Raw genomic sequence first — 20796 nt, forward strand, 5'->3', positions numbered from 1 at the left:
CATTCTGGAAGACATATGCTATCCTTCATACTCTTTAATGGAAGAGAAGGGTTAAAGTACTTCTGCAAGGTGGGTGGCAGCTGCATTTTCCTATTTTCACATTTGCAGTATTTGTTTTTTATAATTTTTTTATTGGAAAAAATAACATATATACAAAGCAAAGAAAGAAAAAAGCACACTTCAGCAAGTAGTTACAGAACAGATCCCAGAGTTTGTCATGGGCTACCATTCCACCATCTCAGATTTTTTTCCTTCTAGCTGCTCCAAAACACTGGAGGCTGGAAGGAATATTAATATAGTGATTTAACAGCTATACTCATTTGTTAAATCCCATTTTCTCTGTTATACCCACTACTTCTCCTTTAATCTTTCTCCCATTATATAGGGATCTTCAGGCAATGCCCATTCTGACTTTTTCATGTTGAGACGGTGTGGCCACACTAAAGGATAAGGGGATGTAATTAATTGGTAGTCTGGAGAGGCTGGTCCCTCTGAGTTTCAGGATTTATCTGACCTAGGAACCCTGCAGGAATTATAGGTTCCAGGAAGGCAAACCTAGTGCATGAAACCTTTATAGAGTCTCAGTTTGAGCTCTAAGTGTTCTTAAGAGTCAACAGGAGTGATGTTTATTGGGGTTTAGCAAACTATGGCAATTAGTTTTATCTAACTGAAGCTTGCATACAGTAGCCGCTAGAATAGCCTCTTGACTCCATTTGATCTCTTTTGGCCCTTGATGCCTTATTTTATTACACTTCTGTTCCCCCTTTTGATCAAGAAGGCATTTTTGATCCCACAGGTGCCAGGGCCAGACTCACCCCCCAGAGTCATGCCTCACATTGTCTGGGAGATTTTCGTCCTTGAATGGCATACACCATATAGTGGGGAGGGCAATGATTCTCCTTGCAGAGTTGGGCTTAGAGAGAGAGAGAGGCCACATCTGAGCAACAAAAAGGCTTCCGGGAAGCAACTCTTAGACCTCGTTATGGGTAGTCTTAGCTTCTCCCTTAAAGAAATAGGGTTCATAAGAGCAAGCCTCAAAATCCAGGGCTTGACCTATTTTCTTAGGAGTCTCCAGTGGTTGAGAGGGTACCTGGGGTTTCCCAGCTAAGAGAGCTTAATAGTTCTGTATATACATATATATATATATATTTCCCCCCTCAGATCCTCAAAGGACTCTACCAGTCCTTTTTAATTATCAGCAAGAATGTGTTAGTTCTTAATATGGACTGTGTGTGTTGGTTAGAGGGTGGGATGGAACATTTAATCACTCTACTTTGTTTCTTAGATCAGTTAAATAGTTATCTTTAGGTAAGTGGTAGGGGATGAAGGAAACAAAGCTATGACCCCCTCTAGAACTTACATTCTCACAATGCAAAAGTTTGGATACAGTTTTGAGGGGGTTGTGTCTACCCTTGAGGCCAATTCAGGGGACCCCTGAGTTAAAAACTCAAGAAGAAGCTGGGGTTTTATCCTTTTTCATCCCACCTTATTTGCCTAAATCCGTATAATTTCTGCCCTTCGTCATTTAGATGAGCACTTACTGTGGCTTTTGTTTCTCTAGGAGATGACGGAAAATGGAAGTCACCAGTTGATAGTAAAGGCAAGATTCAACTTTAAGCAGACTAATGAAGATGAATTGTCAGTCTGTAAAGGGGACATCATTTATGTCACTCGAGTTGAAGAAGGTGGCTGGTGGGAAGGCACATTAAATGGAAGAACAGGCTGGTTCCCTAGTAATTATGTCCGAGAAATTAAATCCAGTGGTAAGTGAAGTTTTCAAAACGCTTTTTGAATGTGACTCTTGTACTTTCTTGATTTTTTTACTGAAAATCGCATGGTTTTAATTAGCAGAAACTGTTCATACTTGTATGTGTGTGTCAAAAATAAGACTAGCACAGAACTGGGGAAAATCTGTCATTAGATATTTTGAAACACAGTTGTATTTAGATTGCATCAAGGCAACCCCCTCCCAAACAAAAAAAGCAAAAAACCAAAACCAATTAAACTAAAAAAGCAGAGGAATTCAAAGCTCAGACAACTGTTGTACCTTAACTGTGTCCCTTTATGTCTACTAATTCTAGCTCATGTAACACAGTACATGGCCCTTTTTGCTACTCTAAGAATCACCATGGCAGAATACAATAATAAGAGAGAACATGTGCTAACTTCTTTTTTTAGTCCTAAACTCTTTCAGCAGATCTAAGACTAAATGCTTCAGAGATGTGTTGGAGAGATAACCATCTGAGCACTGTTGGAAGCTGTTTGGCCAATTCAATTCTGAACAAGATCACCTTTAACTCATTGCATAGGGCTAGCTGCTTACCCTTTTTCACAATAGTAATCGGAATATGAAATCTAATCCCTCTTTAGTAGTCCTTCCTAGATTTGTTATGTAACTTATTTGCCTTTTATTATTGAAGAAGGTGGGGCCTGTTTTTTTATTACAAACCACCCCCACCCCAGTATATAAAAATATGTCACAGAGCAGATAAATCAGGGTTCAGTTATTCATATTATTACATTTCTTTGCTTTTCCAAAATATTGGGTCCCTTAAGTGGCTAGCTCATCAGTGCTTTTTTTTTTATTGGATTTTGCTATTATTGTTTTTCAATGCCTCAAAATTAATGCAGGTTCATTGTAAATTAATTAAAATATTGCAGATATATATAATGTAGGTAATAAAAGACTCTCCCCACCCCCTCCACCAAACTCCAAGATAACCATTGTCAGGAGCTTTTCCCTAAAGTATTTAAGATAAAATTTACTTTGTACACTTTTCTCTGTGTATGTTATGTGTTGGGTTAAGACAGACATCTTCAATGAATAAGTATTTACTAACAGATTTATAATTGTATATGTATGTGTAGACTTCTTAGTGTTTTTTGTTGTTGTTGTTAGTGGGATTTGAGAAGTTTCTGTTGAGCACTTAAGTGTTTTCACAGGCCTTGCCTGGAATTTCCTTGGTTTTGATGATTTTCACAGCTCACTTTTACCACTTGAGATATCTTTCAATTGATATAATATGGTTGTTGGGATCCTTAAACAAATTTTCCAGATTCACTCTAACTTTGTTCCCTGATTCAGTGTTTCTAGCTGCAAAACTAAAAGGAACAACACTTGCTATTTTGCCTGGGAATCCCAAGCATTGTTGAAGGGACAAAGGAAGTGGACAGCACACCCTCATTCTGATGGCTTTCATCATCCTGTTCCTCTTTGTGAAGCCTTGTAGCACAGCCTGGCCACTCCCTTGTGAGCTGTTCTGGGCTGTTGTGGTGGTCTTTGGGCCTTTCCTTCAAGTGTCTCCTATACTCTCTTTCATTGCTCAGTTTAGGACTCACGTGGCAAGCTCTGGCTTTGATGTTAGCACCCAGGTAATCGCTAGAAGTATCTTATCCAAGTATCATGTGATAAGCCTGGGTAGCTGGAGCCATAGAGCCTGGTAGTCAGGGAAGGCTTGGGCCTAGAAGTATAAGGAACAACATCTCTCACCTAGATAATTGCAGAAGCTTCCTAACTGGCCTCCCTCTCCTGTCCTTGTCACCCCTCTAATCAAATCTAAGCCAAGGAGCCAGAGTGACACTTTCAAAAGTTAGTTTTGAGTCATGGCTCCCCATCCTGAAAAGAGCAAAGGGCAAGTTTTTGCAATACCCAAAAAGGCCCTCCAGGATTTGGCCTCCTGTTGCTTCTGTGGCTTCCTCTTTGATCTACACCCCCCCACACACACACACACAACTCCTCTTCTGCTACAGAGGTCTGCTGGCTGCCTGTTCCAGACAAGCTCTTGCCTCACTTCTGTCCCTCTGCCTGGAGCACTCCTCCCCAGATGTCAGTATGGCTGACTCCCTCACCTTCCTTCATGTTTTTGCTCACACATCAGCTTCTCAGTGGGGCCTTCCCTGGTCACCCAACAGAAAGTTGAACCCTCTCTCTATTGTCCCTGTCCCCTTTCCCTGCTTTATTTTTTTTTGCTTAGCGTTTATCTCCATCTAACATACTATGTATTTACTTATTCATTTTGTTTACTGTCTGGAACCTACCGTTCAGGTCAGAACCACATGGGCAGAGGTTTTTTTCTGCCTTGTTTATGCTCAGCAAATTTTTATAAAATGAATGAATATTGTGGGGCAGGAAATTAAATTTTTTTCAGTTTGTTCATTGAGCACCTGCTATGCACTTGAATGGCTGTAACAATGTATATACCTGGTAGACTCTGTTCCCAATGTTTTTACAATCTATAAAGTAATTCTTACTTGCTTAGGGCTTTGAAGGCTGTACTTAAGATAGGTATGCGCACAACTAACTGTTTAAGGATTGGACAGAGGGAGTAATACAGAGGAAGATTGTATGTAAGGTGCTGTTGGAGCACTAAAGAAACTATTCAATTATCAATAACCTAAGGTGGGGAGAAGCACTTGAATAGGGTCTTGAAGCATAGAAAGAGGATTTTGACTGGTAGAAGAACTTCGTAGGGAATTAGTAAGTTAAGGCATGTAGTAGGAAAGCATGGAGTGGGTGGCTAGATGATTGGGTTGAGAGTCAGGTGAGTGAAGAGAATGAGTGGGGCCTTGAGCTGGATCTAGATTAAGGAGAGTGCCAATGATAAGTTTCAAACAGGGGATAACATGTACTTTAGAAAGTTATTTCTGGCGACAGTGTGGGGAATGGATTGAGTGCATAGCAGGTGCTCTATGAACAAGTTGGGGCTAACTAACCAGAAATGGATATGGGGAAATCAGTAGAGGCTAGTGCTGAGGTCCAAGCACTCTAGATAGTGGGGTAGACTATTTTGGTAAAAATGAGCATGGAAGAAGTGGATGGATGCAACAGATAATGTTGAAATGAACCCATTTCTTCCATCTTACTTGCCTACCTTTGGATTTCTTGTTACAGGAGAAAATGCTGATTTGAACAAAGATGTCTTTTTCTCAAAGAATTTACTTGATGAAAATCATGTGTGAACAATTTAGTCATTATATCAGCTACAGAAGATGCTTTAGGAGGTTTTTGCTTTTTAATTTCATTGAGTCATGTACATTAGAAATAAAAAAATTCAACATTTATTATGTAACTTTCAGTCTTATAAAAAGTCAGTGGTATCTATATATTAACATGTTATTTATGCAAAAAATAATTTCTGCCAATACATCAGTAGTAACATAGTAAATTATATCTCTTTTTAAAATTTTCATCTTTGCTCTATTGCTAAGAAAGACTAAGGGATTTTTTGGGGACTTTACATGAAAATTTTCCTAGTAAAATTTCCATGCCAAGAAAATATTGAGGCGAGTATAATTGGAGCAGATATTTAAGCAAATTCTATTTTCTCCAACTGATTCTGTTAAGGGGCCATTAAACCCCTCTTCTAAAGTTATTAGCAAGTAAATGTAGATATCAAATGAAGGGATTAGGTAGATGGTTAGTTAAATTTGTATTAAGGCAGATGAAAAAAATCACTCTTTCCTGATCATTATAAACCAAAGCTAGGATTGAGTTTTATATTTAGACTTCCTGTTTTAATCCCCTGGGTCTATTACAGAGATGCTTCATGTCCAGAGACACTGTTTGCCACTAAGTTTCCCATCAGGGTTAGGAAGCTTTCTTATGGCTATGTGATATTGTTGATATCTTTGTGATACTGTTGTTTGAGTTGTATTATGCCAAATAACCCACTTATACAGTATATTGACTGGTTTTTTTTCCACTTGATTAAATTGAATCGACCAATCTTTTCATTGTCTTAGGAACACCACCTAAAAGGTTTATGATTTCATGTTAGTTCTGGTTAGGTCTCTTTGAACAGTCCCCAAGGACTAAACTTGTGTCCTCTGAACTTCCATGGATTTTTTCCTTCTCTGCATGTTTCTGGATGTGTGTTTCAGAGAGAACTGCACATAGCAAGAGTTAACAGTGGCAAGGGTGAGGGTGGTTGGAAAAGGAGGAACAAGAGGCAAGAAACTATCTCTGAGGTCATACTGCTAGTGCTTTTATCCTTGCATCCCCTTCTTGTGTTTTCCTAGGAGGCCAGGGGTTTTCAAGGGCTACGTTTTTTAGGCTCTTCAAGGTTGTCCTTCCAAATCCACCTTCCTTCTGCTTTTTTGTGTTGATCCCTCATCGTAGACCAGTCCCACAAGTTTCTTCTGTATCCAGAGGCTGATGGCATTGAAGTAAACTCATAAGTTAGCATATCTACCAATGGCTCTACTATCCAGGAAATCCTGGGGAGGTCTTGTGTTTAGGAGCAAGGGCTGTGGAGACAAACATGAGTTCATATCTTTGTTCTGCCATTTATTAACTATGAAACTTGGGCATGGCAGCCTCTCTAAGCCTCACTTTCCTTAGCTAGCAAATAGATTTAATAATTGTATTTCCTTACCTCATAGAGAGCTATTGTGAGGAATAAATTAGATAGCATATGTAAAGTAATTAGCACATTGCATGGCAAATAGTAGGCAATCAGTAAGTTACTATCACTATACATGTTTGAGACCCAGAGAACTCAGTTTAAACCACATTGGTTTGGAAAACAGAAAACTGACATTTAATGGGTGCCTGGGAATTCATTATACTATTCTACTTTTGTGAATATTTGGGAATATCCATGATAAAATTTTTTTAAAGGAACTAATCTAAGTGAAAAGACTAGCTTGTTCAATTTTCCCTGGGTAATTAATCAAAGTTCAAATAGTTTCAGTGTGATGTCAGCCTGCTGAAATTCCCCATTTCACATTCCCAGCAGCAATGTATGAGTGATCTAGTTTCTCCACATCCTTGCCAGCATTTGGTGTTGTCACTTATTTTTATTATAGCCATTCTGATGGGTGTGTGATGATATTTCATTGTGGTTTCAATTTGCCGTCTGTATATCATCTTCAATGAAATGTTCCCATGTATTTTACCCATTTTATAGTTGGATATATTGACTGCTGAGCTTTTCAAGCTATTCATATATTCTAGATACTAGTCCTTTGTCAGATAAGTGGTTTGCAAATATTTTCTTCCAGTAAGCAGCTTGTCTTTTTACCCTTTATCCATGGGTTTCGACAGGGCAAAAATTTAAAAAAAATTGATGATGTCCAATTTATTGATTTTTACCTTTAAGAATTTTGCTTTTGGTGTCAAGTCTAAGAACTCTTTGCCTAGCCCTAGATCCCCAGGATTTTCTCCTGTGTCTTCTAAAACTTTTACAGTTTTACATTTAAGCCTGTAATCAATTCTTAGTTAATTTGTGAATGAGGTGTGAGGTTTAGGTCAAGGTTCATTTTTTATATATCTATGAATGTCCAATTGCTCTAGCACATATATTGAAAAGATAGTCTTTCCTCCACTGAATTGCTTTTGCAACTTTGTCAAAGATCATTTGGACATATTTGTGTGGATCTGTTCCTGAGTTCTCTGTTCTGTTTTACTACTCTATGTGTGTATCCCTCCACCGATATGACTCTCTTGTTACTGTAGCTATGTAGTAGAACTAATTATGGTGTAGAGTGATTCTTCCCACTTTATTCTTTTTTTTTAAGATTTTTAAAGTTGAGAAATCTTCACACATATACATTCTATACATGGTGTACAATTGGTGGCTCACAATATCATCACATAGTAGTGTATTCATTACCATGGTCATTTTTTAGAACATTTCCATCACTCCAGAGAAAGAAATAAACAAAGAAAAAAGAAAAAAACATGTATACCGTACACCTTACCCCCCCTCTCGTTGACCACTAGTGTTTCTATCTACCCAATTTATTTTATTATTTGTCTCCCCTATTATTTATTTTTTTATCCATATTTTTTACTCATTTGTCTGCACCCTGGATAAAAGGAGCATCAGACACAAGGCTTTCACAGTCACACAGTCAAGTTGTAAATGTTATAACTTTATACACTTGTCTTCAAGAACTTTATTCTTTTTTTAAAGGTTGTTTTATCTATTCTAGGGACTGTACCTTTCCATAAATTTCAGAATAATCTTGTCTTTGTTTCCAAAAATCCATTGCAGGGATTTTGATAGGAATTGTATTAAATTTGTATATCAGTTTGAAGAGAAGTGACATATTTACTATGTGGTGTCTTCCAATCTATTAACTCAATATTTCTCTCCATTTATTTAGATTTTATTTTATTTTTTACCAGTGTAGTGTAGTTTTCTTCATACAGGTCCTGTACATGTTCTTTTTAGATTTACCCCTAAGTGTTTGTTTTTTGAGCAATCATAAATCATGTGGTGGCTTGGAGTTATGTACCTCAGAAAAACCATGTTCTTAATCTTAATCCATTCCTGTGGGTGTGGAATCTTTGTAAATAGGACTTTTTGATGAGGTCACTTCAGATAAAGTGTGACCCAGTTGACATAGGATGGGCCTTAATTCTATTACTGGAGGCCTTATAGAGAAGATTACGGAGAGGGAAGCCATGGGGAGCAGCAAGAAGCTGGAAGTAAATTGAACTTGGAAGAGAAAGGACAAGTTGCTGCTATGGGCATTGCCAAATGAGAGAAAAGTCAAGGCCCAAAGATCCTTATCAGCCACGCCCAGAATTCCTGTCTTTGGAGAGAAAGTGTCACCTTGCTGAAGCCTCAATTGTGGACTTCACCTAGCCTCAGAACTGTATGCCAATAAATCCCTATTGTTTAAATCAACACATTGTAGGGCATTTATTTAGCGCTGGAAAGTGGGGCCTTGCTATTACCAATACCTAAAATGTGGAACCAGCTTTGGAATGGGTAATGGCTAGAGGCTGGAAGAATTGTAAGATGTTTGATTTTAAAAAGCCTAGATTTCTTTGAAGAGACCGTCAGTAGAAATGTGGATGTTCAAGATATTTATGATGAGATTTTAGAAGGAAATGGTGAATGAGTGATTGGAAATTGGAAGAAAGGCAATCCTTGCTATGAAGGGGCAGAGAACTTGGCAAAATTGTGTTCTGATGTCAGGTTGAAAGAGGAACTTGTAAATGATAACTTGGATATTTACCTGAGGAGATTTCCAAGCTAAGTGTGGAAAGTGGAGCCTGGCTTCTACTTGTATCTTACAGTAAAATAAGAGAGAAAGGGTAAGCTGAGAACAGAACTCTCAAGCACAAAGAAACCAGAAATTGATGCTCTGAAAATTCTGAGCCTATCCAGATAGTGTTTTCTGAGACTAAGGCCAGAAGCAGCTTAAAAGGGACCTCCCTGAGCTTTCAGAAAATGAGTCCCCAGAGAATAAGACTCCATGTGAGTGTTTAGCTAAGCAACCCTTTACTAAAGAGGGTGTGATTGAATGTGGATCCAGTCAGCCATTTCAGAGGAAGTCAGGATTGGAAATACAGTTATCCAGGAAAGATCTGTGGAAAATTATCTTTTCTGATGGTTTGGGCCCACTTGAACTACATGCAAAGCCTATAAGATTTTCACAAAATTTTTATGAGCAAACCACACTGCTAGCCTGGACTGAAAGGGACAGAGAAGGGACAAATTGAAGAAAGAAAGATATCAAGGGCAGATTCATGGAAACAAAGGTCTTGACCAAAAAAGATCTCCTTAGGGCAAGGCAGCAGGCCCACCCATGTGTGTGGAAAGGGCCAATTGGCCCCTGAGCTTGAAGGGGAAGTCATCTGCCCTGGTGCTTGGGAGGTGGGCAGGCCTTGCACCACATTTCTCAAAAGAGTGCTGCCACCCCAGTGCTCAGAGATGGTGGGACCTTCACCCCTGTGTTTGGAGAGAGCATGGCTGCTGCAGAAGTACCTGGAGTGTTTGGGGCTGTTACGTCATTGGGCTTGGAGGTGAAAGTATCAAGCCACAGAAGACTCTTAGATCTTGAGAGCTAATGGGGTTTGTCCTGCTGGGTTTCAGACTTGTTTGAGACTCATGAGTTCTCTTTTCCTTTTAATTTCTCCCTGCTGGGTTATTTATCCAATGCCTGTCCCATGGTTGTGTATTGGAAACAAATAACTTATTTCCTAGGATCATAGACAGAGAGGGATTTTCCCCCAGAACAGACCACATCCATAACAGATTTTGTTTTTGTTTTTTATTTTGTCTTTTTAATTTAAAAAATTTTTTTGTTTGTTGTTTTTTCCATAACATATTTTGAAGAGACTTTATAATTAGCATTGATTTAAAATGGCTTAAGGCTTTTAGGATGTTGTGATGGAATAAATGCATTTTGCATGTGGGAGGAACATGTCTTTCTGGCTTCCAGACGGTAGAATGGGGTGGCTTAGAGTTATGTAACTCAGATACCCATGTTCTTAATTTTAATTCATTCCTGTGGGTGTGAACCCATTGAAAATAGTACCTTTTGATGAGATTGTGTCAATTAAGGTGTGGTGAAACAGAATCAGAATGGGTCTTAATCCTCTTACTGGAGGCATTATAGAGAAGGCCACAAAGAGAAGCCATGTGAAGCAGGAGAAACTGGAAGTCAAGGGAACCCAGAAGAGAAAGGAGAAGATGCTCCCATGTGACAGAAAAGCCAAGGCCCAAGGACCACTAGCAGCCATCCCCAGAATGTCATAGTGTTTGGTGAGATCAACACCTTGCTGACGTCTTGGTTTTGTACTTAAGCCAACCCATTTTATGGTTTTTGCTTTTGCAGCTGAGAGACTAGAACAAATGAGATTATTAAAAAAAAGTTTTTCAGCACCCACGGGATGTTCATTGCTAGTATATAGAACTGCACTTGCTTTTTTTTTTTTTTTTTGTGCATAGGCAGGCACAGGGAATTGAACCCAGGAGTTTTTTTGGCATGGCAGGTGAGAACTCTGCTTGCTGAGCCACCGTGGCCTGCCCTGCATTTACTTTTGTATGTTTATGTTGTATGTTGTAACCTTGCCAAATCTATTCATGAGTTCCAGGAGTGTTTTTGTAGATGCCTTGGGTATTCCATGTAGATGGTAATGTTATCTGCAAATAGCAGCAGTTGTAATTTTTCTTCCCTATTTGTATGCCTTTTATTATCTTATTGCATTGGCTAGAATTTCAAGCGCTATGTTGAGTAAGAGATGTGAGATCATATACTCTTGCCTTGTTCCACATATGAGGGGAAAATAATTCAATTTTTCACCATTAATATAATGTTAATTGTGGGTTTTTTGTAGTTGCTGTTTATTAAGTTGAGGAAGTTCATCTCTATTGCTATTTTTCTCAGAGCTTTTTAAAATCATGAATAAGTGTGGATTTTTCAAATGATTTTTATGCATTGATCAATATAATCATTTGACTTTTCTTTAAATATAGTCAGCTACTTGATTGAGTCTTGAACCTTAGACCAACCTTGCATTCCTGTGATGAATCCCTCTCGGTCATGGTACATTATTCATTTTCCACATTGCTGAATTCTATTTGCTAATATTTTTGCATCTATATTCATGGGGAATATTGGGCTGCAGTTTTCTTCTTTTTGTGCTGTCTTTGTCTGGTTTTGGTGTCAGGGCAATAGTGACCTCGAAAAAATAAGTTGAAATGTGAGCCCTCCTCTTCTATTTTCTGTAAGAGATTGTGCATAAGTGTTATTAATTCTTTAAACATTTGTTAGAATTCTCCAGTGAAACCACATGAGCCTAGACATTCATTTTTTCAGAGTTTAGTGATTATGAATTCAGTTTCTTTAATAGTAGGACTATTCATATTATCCATTATGTATTGGGTGAGTTGTGGTAGCTCATGTTTTCTAAGGAATCGATTTGTTTCATAAAATAGTCAAATGTATGTGTGTAGAGTTGTTTGTGGTATTCTCTTATTAGTATTTTTATGTCTGCATGGTCTATAGTGATATCCTCTGTTTCATTCCTGATATTATAATTTATCTTCTCTCTATTTCTCTCTTCTAGTATTACTAGAGATTTGATAATTTTATTGATCTTCTCAAAAAGTCAACTCTTTTTCTCAATACTCTTTTTTGTCTTAAATTTTATTTTTATTATAGAAATTATAAGTTTTCAGAAAAATCATGAAAAAAGTACAGAGATCCTATGTACTTCCAGTTCACACACACAGTTTTCACTGTTATTAATGATTTGCATTAGTGTGGTACTTTTGATACAATTGATGAAACATTATTATTATACTATTAAATATAATCCTTAATTTACATTCAGAGTCACTGTTTGTGTTGTACAGTTACATGGTTTGTATTAAATTTTTATTAAAATAACATATATACAACATAAAATTTATTCTTTTAACTACATTCAAACATACAATTCAGTGATATTTATTATATTCACAATGTTGTGCTACCATCTCACCAGCCATTACCAACTCTTCCATCAGCCCAAAGACTTTGCACCAATTAAGGATTAACACCCCCCACCCCATTCCCAACCCACACCGTAGTTCCTGGTAGCCTGCATTCTAGTTTACGACTCTATGAATTTGCTTATAATTATTTCATATTTTTCCCTTTGTGTTTGTCTTATTTCACTCAACATCATATCTTTAAGGTTAATCCATGTTGCTGCATGTATCAGAGCTTCATTTTTTATATGGCTGAATAATCATTATAATAACACAGCACATTTTGTTTATCTAGTCATCTGTTGATGAACACTTGAATTGCTTCCATCTGTTAGCTTATGTGAATAGTGCTACTAGCAACATCGGTGTGAAAATATGTACTTGAGTTCCTGCTTTCAGTTCTTTTGTGTATATACCTAGAAGCGGGATTGCTGGGTCATATGGTAATTCTGTACTTTCTGTGGAACTACTAAACTGTCTTCCACAGTAGCCACATCACTTTCCATTCCCTTGAACAGTGAATGAGTGCTACTATTTCTCCACATCCTCTCCAACACTTGTATAATAGTGGTTAGTAATGTAACATTAGTTTTTTTAATAGTGGTCCTTCTAGTAGATGTGAAATATCTCATGGTGGTTTTGATTTGCATTTGCCTAATAGCTAGTGATGTTGAACATCTTTTCATTTGCTGTTTAGCCATTTATATTTTAGTATTTGGTAAAATGTTTATTTCTAATCTTTTGCCCATTTTTAAATTGGGTTGTTTGTATTTTTAATTGTTGAGTAGTAGTATTTTTTTTAGTATTTTCTGGATGTTAAACCCTTATGGGATATGTGGTTTCCAAATATTTCCTCCCATTGAGTAGGTTATCTTTTCACTTCCTTGACAAAATATTTTGAAGCAGAAAAGTTTTATCTTTTGAGGTGGTCCCATTTATTTATTTCTTCTTTAATCGCTTGTGTTTTGAGTATAAAGTCTAAGAAACCATTGCCTACCACAGTTTCTTGAAGATGCTTCCTTATATTTTCTTCTAGGGGTTTTATGATCCTAGTTCTTATATTTAGGTCTTTGGTCCATTTTGAGTTAATTTTTGTATAACGTATGAGATAAGGGTCCTCTGCCATTCTTTCACATATAGATATCTGGTCCTCCCAGCACTATTTGTTGAAGAGACTATTCTGTCCCAGTTGGGTGGACTTGGTAGCCTTGTCAAGTATCAATTGGCAATTGATGTGAGGATCTATTTGTGAACTCTCAATTTGATTCCATTGGTCAGTATATCTATCTTTATGCCAGTACCATTGGTTTTGACCACTGTAGTTTTGCAATATGCTTAAAAATCCAGAAGCATGACTCCTTCAACTTTGTTCTTCTTTTTCAAGATGTTTTTGGCTGTTTGGGGCCCCTTAGTCTTGCAAGTAAATGTGATAGTTGGCTTTTCCATTTCTACAAAGTATGCTGTTGGAATTTTCATTGGGATCACACTGAATCTGTAAACTTGGGTAGAACTGACATCTTAATGATATTTAGTCTTTGAGTCCATGAATATGGAATGTCCTTTCTTTAGTTTAGGTCTTTGATTTCTTTTAGCAATGTTTTGTAGCTTTCTGTGTATAGGACCTTAGTTAAATTTATTCCTAGATATTTGATCCTTTTAGTTGTTATAGTAAATGGAATTTCTTTCTTGTTTTCCTCCTCAGATTGTTCATTACTAATGTTTAGAAACCTACTGATTTTTGCATGTGGATCTTGTATCCTGCCACTTTTTTGAACTCATTTATTAGTTCTCATAGTGTTGTTGTAGATTTTTAAGGAACTTTCTATATAGGATCGTGTTGTCTGCAAATAGTGAAAGTTTACTTCTTCCTTTCTAATTTGGATGCCTTTTAATTCTTTTCTTTTTTTTTTTTTTACTTTTTTTTAAATTGTGAAATATATCCACAAAAAAGCAATAAATTTCCAAGTACATTTTAACAAGTAGTTATAGGACAGATTTTAAAGTTTGGTATAGGTTACAGTTTCATAATTTTTCATTTTTTCTTCTAGCTGCTCCAAGACACTAGCAGAAATATCAATATAATGATTTGGTAGTCATATTCATTTGTTAAATCCTGTCTTCTTTGTTATACTCTTCCTTTTCTTTAAATAACATATATACATAAAAGCAATAAATTTCAAAGTACATCACAACAATTAGTTGTAGAACAGATTTCAGAGTTTGGTATGGGTTAAATTTCACAATTTTAGGTTTTTCTTTCTAGCTGCTCTAAGGCACTGGAGATGAAAGAAAATAGCAATATAATGATTTAGTGCTCAATCTCATTTATTAAACCGGACCTTCTCTGTATAACTCTACCATCACCTTTGATTTTTCTGTCCCTCTCTTTAGGGGTATTTGGGCTATGGCCATGCTAACTTTTTCATGTTGGAAGGGGCTATATATAATATGGGATAGGGGGATGGAACTAGTTGTTCTGGAAAGGCTGGCCCTTCTGCATTTCAGGACTTATCTGGTCTAGGGACCCATCTGGAGGTTGTAGGTTTCTGGAAAGTTACTCTAGTGCATGGAACCTTTGTAGAATCTTATATAACACCCTAGGTATGCTTTAGGATTGGCAGGAATGGTTTTGGTTGGTGTTTCACAAGTTATGATAGGTAGCAATGTCTAACTGAAGCATGCATAAGAGTGACCTCCAGTGTTGCTTCTTGATTCTATTTGAACTTTCTCAGCTACTGATATCTTATTTGTTACATTCTTGTCCCCCTTTTGGTCAGGATGGCAATGTTGATCCCACGGTGCCTGGGTCAGGTTCATCACTGGGGGTCATCTTCCATGCTACTAGGGAGATTTTCATCCCTGGATGTCATGTTTCATGTAGTTGGGAGGGCAATGGTTTCATTTGTAGAGTTGGGCTTAGAGAGAGAAAGGTCACATCTGAGCAACAAAAGAGTTCCTCCAGAAGTAACTCTTAGGCAAACCTATAGGTAGGCTAAGCTTCTTTGCTACGTAATAAACATCACAAGAGCAAGTCTCAAGAACAAGGGCTTGGCTGACTGATTTGGGTACCTCTAATGTTTGGCACAGTATCCCAGGTTTCCCTCGTGGTAAAGTTCAACAGTTCCATAATTTTTCTCCCATCCCTCAAAGAACTTTGCTAGTACTATTTGATTATCTGCCTAATATATGGATGCCTTTTAATTCTTTATCATGCCTAACTGCTCTAGCTGGAACCTTTAGCACAATGTTGAATAACAGTGGTGATATTGTGCATCTATGTCTTGTTCTAGATCTTAGAGGTAAAATTTTCAGTCTTTCAACATTGAGTATGATGTTAGCTGTGGGTTTTCATAGACACCATTTGTCATGTTGAAGTAGTTTCCTTCTATTTCTGTGTTTTGAGTTTTTTTAATCAGGAAAGGATGCCGGATTTTGTCAAATGCCTTGACTACATCAATTGAGATGGTAATGTGATTTTTCCCCTTCCATCTGTTAATATAGTGTATTGCATTAATTGATTTGCTTATGTTGAGCAACCCTTGTATACATGGGGTACATCTCACTTGATCATAGTGTATAATTCTTTTTATTTGCTGTTGGATTTAGTGTGCCAGTATTTTGTCAAGTATTTTTGCAATTCATTCATAAGGGATATGTGTTTGTAGTTTTCTATTCTTGTGATATCTTTTTATTACTTTTACATTAGGGTGATATTGGTCTCATGGAATGAGTTAGGAAGTGTTCCCTCCTTTTCAATTTTTGGAAAGTTTCAGCAGGATTGATATTAACTCTTTTGCTAAAATTCCCCTATGAAGCCATCTGGTTCTGGACTTTTCTTTGTGGGAGGTTTTTTTTTTTTTTGTTTGTTTGTTTTTTGGCATGGGCAGGCACCGGGAATCGAACCCAGGTCTCCGGCATGGCAGGCAGGAACTCTGCCTGCTGAACCACTGTGGCCCGCCCTGTGGGAGCTTTTTGATAACTGATTCAATCCCTTTAGTAGTTATTGTTTTGATGAGATTCTATTTCTTCTTGTGTCATTCTAGGTAGTTTCTGTGTTTCCAGGAATTTGTCCATTTCATCTAGATTACCTAAATTGTTAGCTTAACCATTCTATGTGGTATCCTCTTACAGTCCTTTTTTTATTTTTTATTTTTTGCATGGGCAGGCACCAGGAATCAGACCCAGGTCTCCAGGATGGCAGGCAAGAATTCTGCCACTGAGCCACTGTTGCACTGCCCTCTTGCAGTCCTTTTATTCCTGTTTGTCTTCCTTTTTGAATTCTGATGTAGTTGTTTATGTTCTCTCTCTTTTTTTTTCTTTGCTAATCTATCTAAAGGTTTTAAAATTTTATTGATCTTTTCAATGAGCCAACTTTTGGTTTTGTTGATTCTATTTCTATTTATTTATTTATTTTTAATTTTTGTTAATAAAATCAATCAACACACAACATGAACATTCTTAATGTATGAACATTCCATACTTGCTGTGCAATCAGTGGCTCACAATATCATCACATAGTTGTATATTCATAACCACCATGATCATTTCTCAGAACCTTTACATCACTCCAGACAAAGAAATAAAAAGAAAAAAGAACAAACTCATACATACCATAACCCTTACCCATCCTTCTCATTGACCACTAGTATTTCCCTCTACCCAATTTATTTTAACTTTTGTTCTCCTTATTATTTATTTATTTTAATCCATATTTTTTACTCATCTGTCCATACCATATTTAAAAGGAGTATCACACAGTCATTTGCGAAAGCTATATCATTATACTTTCATTATATAATCGTCTTAAAGAAACATGGCTACTGGAAAACATCTCTACAGCTTCAGACACTTTCTCCTAGCCTCTCTAATACACCTTAAACTAAAAAGAGGTTATCTATAAAATACGTAAGAATAACCTCCAGGATAACCTCTTGAATTTATTTGAAACCTCTCAGCCCTGACTCTTTATTTTGTCTCATTTCTCTCTTCTCCCTTTCAGTCGGGAAGGTTTTCTCAATCCTTTGATGCTGAGTCCCAGCTCATTCGAGAATTTCTGTCCCATGTTGCCAGTGAGGTTTACATATTTGGGAGTCATGTCCCACATAGAGAGGGACAGTGAGTTTGCTTGCCGGGTTGGCTGAGAGGCCACATCTGAGCAACAAAAGAGGTTCTCTGGGGTCATTCTTAGTCCTAATTTTAAGTAGGCTTAGCCTATCCTTTGTGAGGATATGTTTCATATGAACAATACCCAAGATTGAGGGTTTGGCCTATTGATTTTGTAGTCCTCACTGCCTGGGAGAATATCAGGCCTTCTCCATATGGGGAAGTTGAATTTTCCCTCTTTCTCACCATTCCCCCAAGGAACTTTGCAAATACTTTTTTATTCATTATTCAAATCACTCTGGGACTTATCAGGGCATCATTCTGGACAAACTTACAAAATCTCAGGCCCTACTGAAGGTTCCATGTACTTATGGTATTCAATTAAACTGTCCATATTGTATTAGGAGATGCACTAGTCAAAATATAAATTTTGTACCAAATAAATATTTTTTTGCTTTAGTCTCACACAAAAGTTAAAGTTTTCAACTATGAATTACCACCTATTTTCAATACCCTGCAATATTGAGATTCCTTTGTTCTTCCTCATACAAAAACATTTTTTAATTTGTACATTTAATCACTATCCTTGTACACTCTAGGCATTCCTAGATTATACCATCTTGGTCTTTATCATCTGTCTTTCCTTCTGATTTCATTTGTGCTCCCAGCCCTCCTCCCTCTATTATTCTCACATTCTGCTTCATTCAGTGTTCTAACATTATTGTATTACAGTTAGGTAGTATTGTGCTATCCATTTCTGAATTTTTACAATCAGTCCTGTGCACAATCTGTATCCCTTCAGCTGCAATTATGCAATATCTACCCTATTTCTATCTCCTGATGGTCTCTGTTACCAACTGAAATTCTCCAAGTTCATTCACTAATTTCAGTTCATATCAGTGAGACCATACAGTATTATCCTTTCATTTCTGGCTAATCTCACTCAGCATAATGTCCTCAAGGTCCATCTGTGTTGTTACATACTTCATAACTTTATTCTCTCTTATAGCTGCATAATATTCCATTGCATGTATATACCACAGCTTGTTTAGCCACTCATTTGTTGATGGACATTTGAGCTGTTTCCATCTCTTGGGAATTGTAAATAATGCTGCTATAAACATTGATGTGCAAATGTTCGTTTGTCATCCTTGCCCTCATGTCCTCTGAGTAGACACCTAGCAGTGTTATTGTGACCTGCCACTTTGCTGAACTCATTTATTAGCTCTAGTAGTTTTGCTGTGGATTTTTCAGCATTTTTGACATATAATATCATATCATCTGCAAACAGTGAGAGTTTTACTTCTTCCTTTCCAATTTGGATGCCTTGTGTTTCTTTTCCTTGTCTAATTGCTCTGGCTAGAACTTCCAACAAAATGTTGAATAACAATGGTGATAGTGAACATCCTTGTCTTGTTCCTGATCTTAGGGGGAAAGTTTTCAGTTTTTCCCTATTGAGGACGATGTTAGCTGTGGGTTTTTCATATATTCTCTTCATCATGTTGAGGAAGTTCCCTTCTGTTCCTATCCTTTGAAGTGTTTTCAACAGGAAGGGATGTTGAATTTTGTCATATGCCTTTTCTGTATCAATTGAGATGATCATGTGGTTTTTCTGCTTTGATTTGTTGATATGGTGTTTTACATTAATTGATTTTCTTATTTTTGAACTATCCTTGCATACCTGGGATGAATTCTACTTAGTCATGTTGTGTAATTCTTTTAATGTGCTGCTGAATTTGATTTGCAAGAATTTTGTTGAAGATTTTTGCATCTATATTCATTAAAGAGATTGGTCTGTAATTTTCTTTTCTTGTAGCATCTTTGTCTGGCTTTGGTATGAGGATGATGTTGGCTTCATAGTATGAGTTAGGTAGCTTTCCCTCCTCTTCAATTTTTTTGAAGAGTTTGAGCAGGATTGGTACTAATTCTTGAATGGTAGATTTCACATACGAAGCCATCTGGTCTTCGACATTTATTTTTTGGGAGTTTCTTAATGACTGATTCAATTTCTTTATTTGTGATTGGTTTGTTGAGGTCGTCCATTTCTTCTCTAGTCAATGTTGGCTGTTCCTACCTATCTAGGAAGTTGTCCATTTCATCTACATTGTGTAGTTTATTAGCATCAAGTTGTTCATAGTATCCTCCCATTACCTCCTTTATTTCTGTGGGGTCAGTGGTTCTGTCTCCTCTTCCATTTCTGATTTCATTTACTTGCATCCTCTCTCTTCCTCTTTTTGTCAACTTTGCTAAGGTCCATGAGTCTTATTGATTTTCTCATAGAACCAGCTTCTGGTTTTGTTGATTTTCTCAATTGTTTTCATGTTCTGAATTTCATTTATTTCTGCTCTAATCTTTGTTTTTTCTTTCCTTTTGCTTGCTTTGGGGTTAGTTTGCTGTTCTTTCTCTAGTTCTTCCAAATGGACAGTTAATTCCTTGATTTTTGCTGGTTCTTCTTTTTTGATATAAGCATTTAGGGCAAAAAATTTCCCTCAGCACTGCCTTTGCTGTGTCCCATGAGTTTTGATATGTTGTGTTTTCATTTTTATTTGCCTCGAGATATTTACTGATTTCTCTTGGAACTTCTTTGTTGACCCACTGATTGTTTAATAGTGTATTGTTGAGCCTCCATGTATTTGTGAATTTTCTGGTCTTCTGCCTATTATTGATTTCCAACTTCATTCCCTTATGATCTGAGAAAGTGTTTTGTATGATTTCAGTCTTTTAAAAGTTATTTCGAATTGCTTTGTGACACAGCATATAGTCTATCCTTGGGAATGGTCTATGAGCACTTGGGAAAAAGGTGTATCCTGCTGTTGTGAGGTATAATGTTCTATAAATGTCTGTTAATTCTAGTTAGTTTATTGCATTATTCAAATTCTCTGTTTCTTTATTGATCATCTGTCTGGATATCCTGTCCATTGATGTGAGCAGGGAATTGAGATCTCCAACTATTTATGGTTTTTCAGTGTGCCTCATGTAGTTTGGAGCATTCTGGCTCAGTGCATATTTATGATATGTCTTCTTGTTGAATTGTTCCTTTTATTAATACATAGTGTCCTTCTTTGTCTCTTTTAACTGTTTTACATTTGAAGTCTTATTTGTTGGACATTAGTATAGCTACTCCTGCTCTTTTCTGATTGTTATTTGCCTGAAATATCTTTTCCCAACCTTTCACTTTCAACCTGTATTTATCCTTGGGTCTAAAATGTATCTCCTTTAGACAGCATATGGGTGGGTCCTGCTTTTTAATCTGTTCTGCTCATCTATGTCTTTGCTTGGGGAGGTTAATCCATTAACATTTAGTGTTATTACTTTAAGGACAGTACTTTCTTCTATCATTTTGCCTTTTGGATTTTACATGTCATATCTGATTTTTCTTCTTTTTACTTATACTGATAGTCTTCATTGCTACACTCATCTCCACACTCTTTTTTCCTGTCTTTTCTAATCTGTTTCTAGTGCTCCCTTTAGTATTTCT

The 20796-nt window shown here is 36.9% G+C and overlaps 1 protein-coding gene across 4 annotated transcripts in view; it reads left to right on the plus strand.

Annotated features, from left to right (window-relative positions):
• The window catches only part of ARHGEF6 (Rac/Cdc42 guanine nucleotide exchange factor 6), a 166260-nt gene that overhangs the window by 37108 nt on the left and 108356 nt on the right, over positions 1-20796 (plus strand). For all 4 annotated transcript variants that reach the window (XM_077145354.1, XM_077145353.1, XM_077145355.1 and 1 more), the window contains one exon: positions 1562-1763. In XM_077145354.1, coding sequence (XP_077001469.1) covers positions 1562-1763 — 202 coding nt within the window. The remainder of the gene's footprint in view (positions 1-1561; positions 1764-20796) is intronic.

This window comes from Tamandua tetradactyla, chromosome X (genome assembly GCF_023851605.1).
Source record: "Tamandua tetradactyla isolate mTamTet1 chromosome X, mTamTet1.pri, whole genome shotgun sequence".
Lineage (NCBI taxonomy): Eukaryota > Metazoa > Chordata > Mammalia > Pilosa > Myrmecophagidae > Tamandua > Tamandua tetradactyla.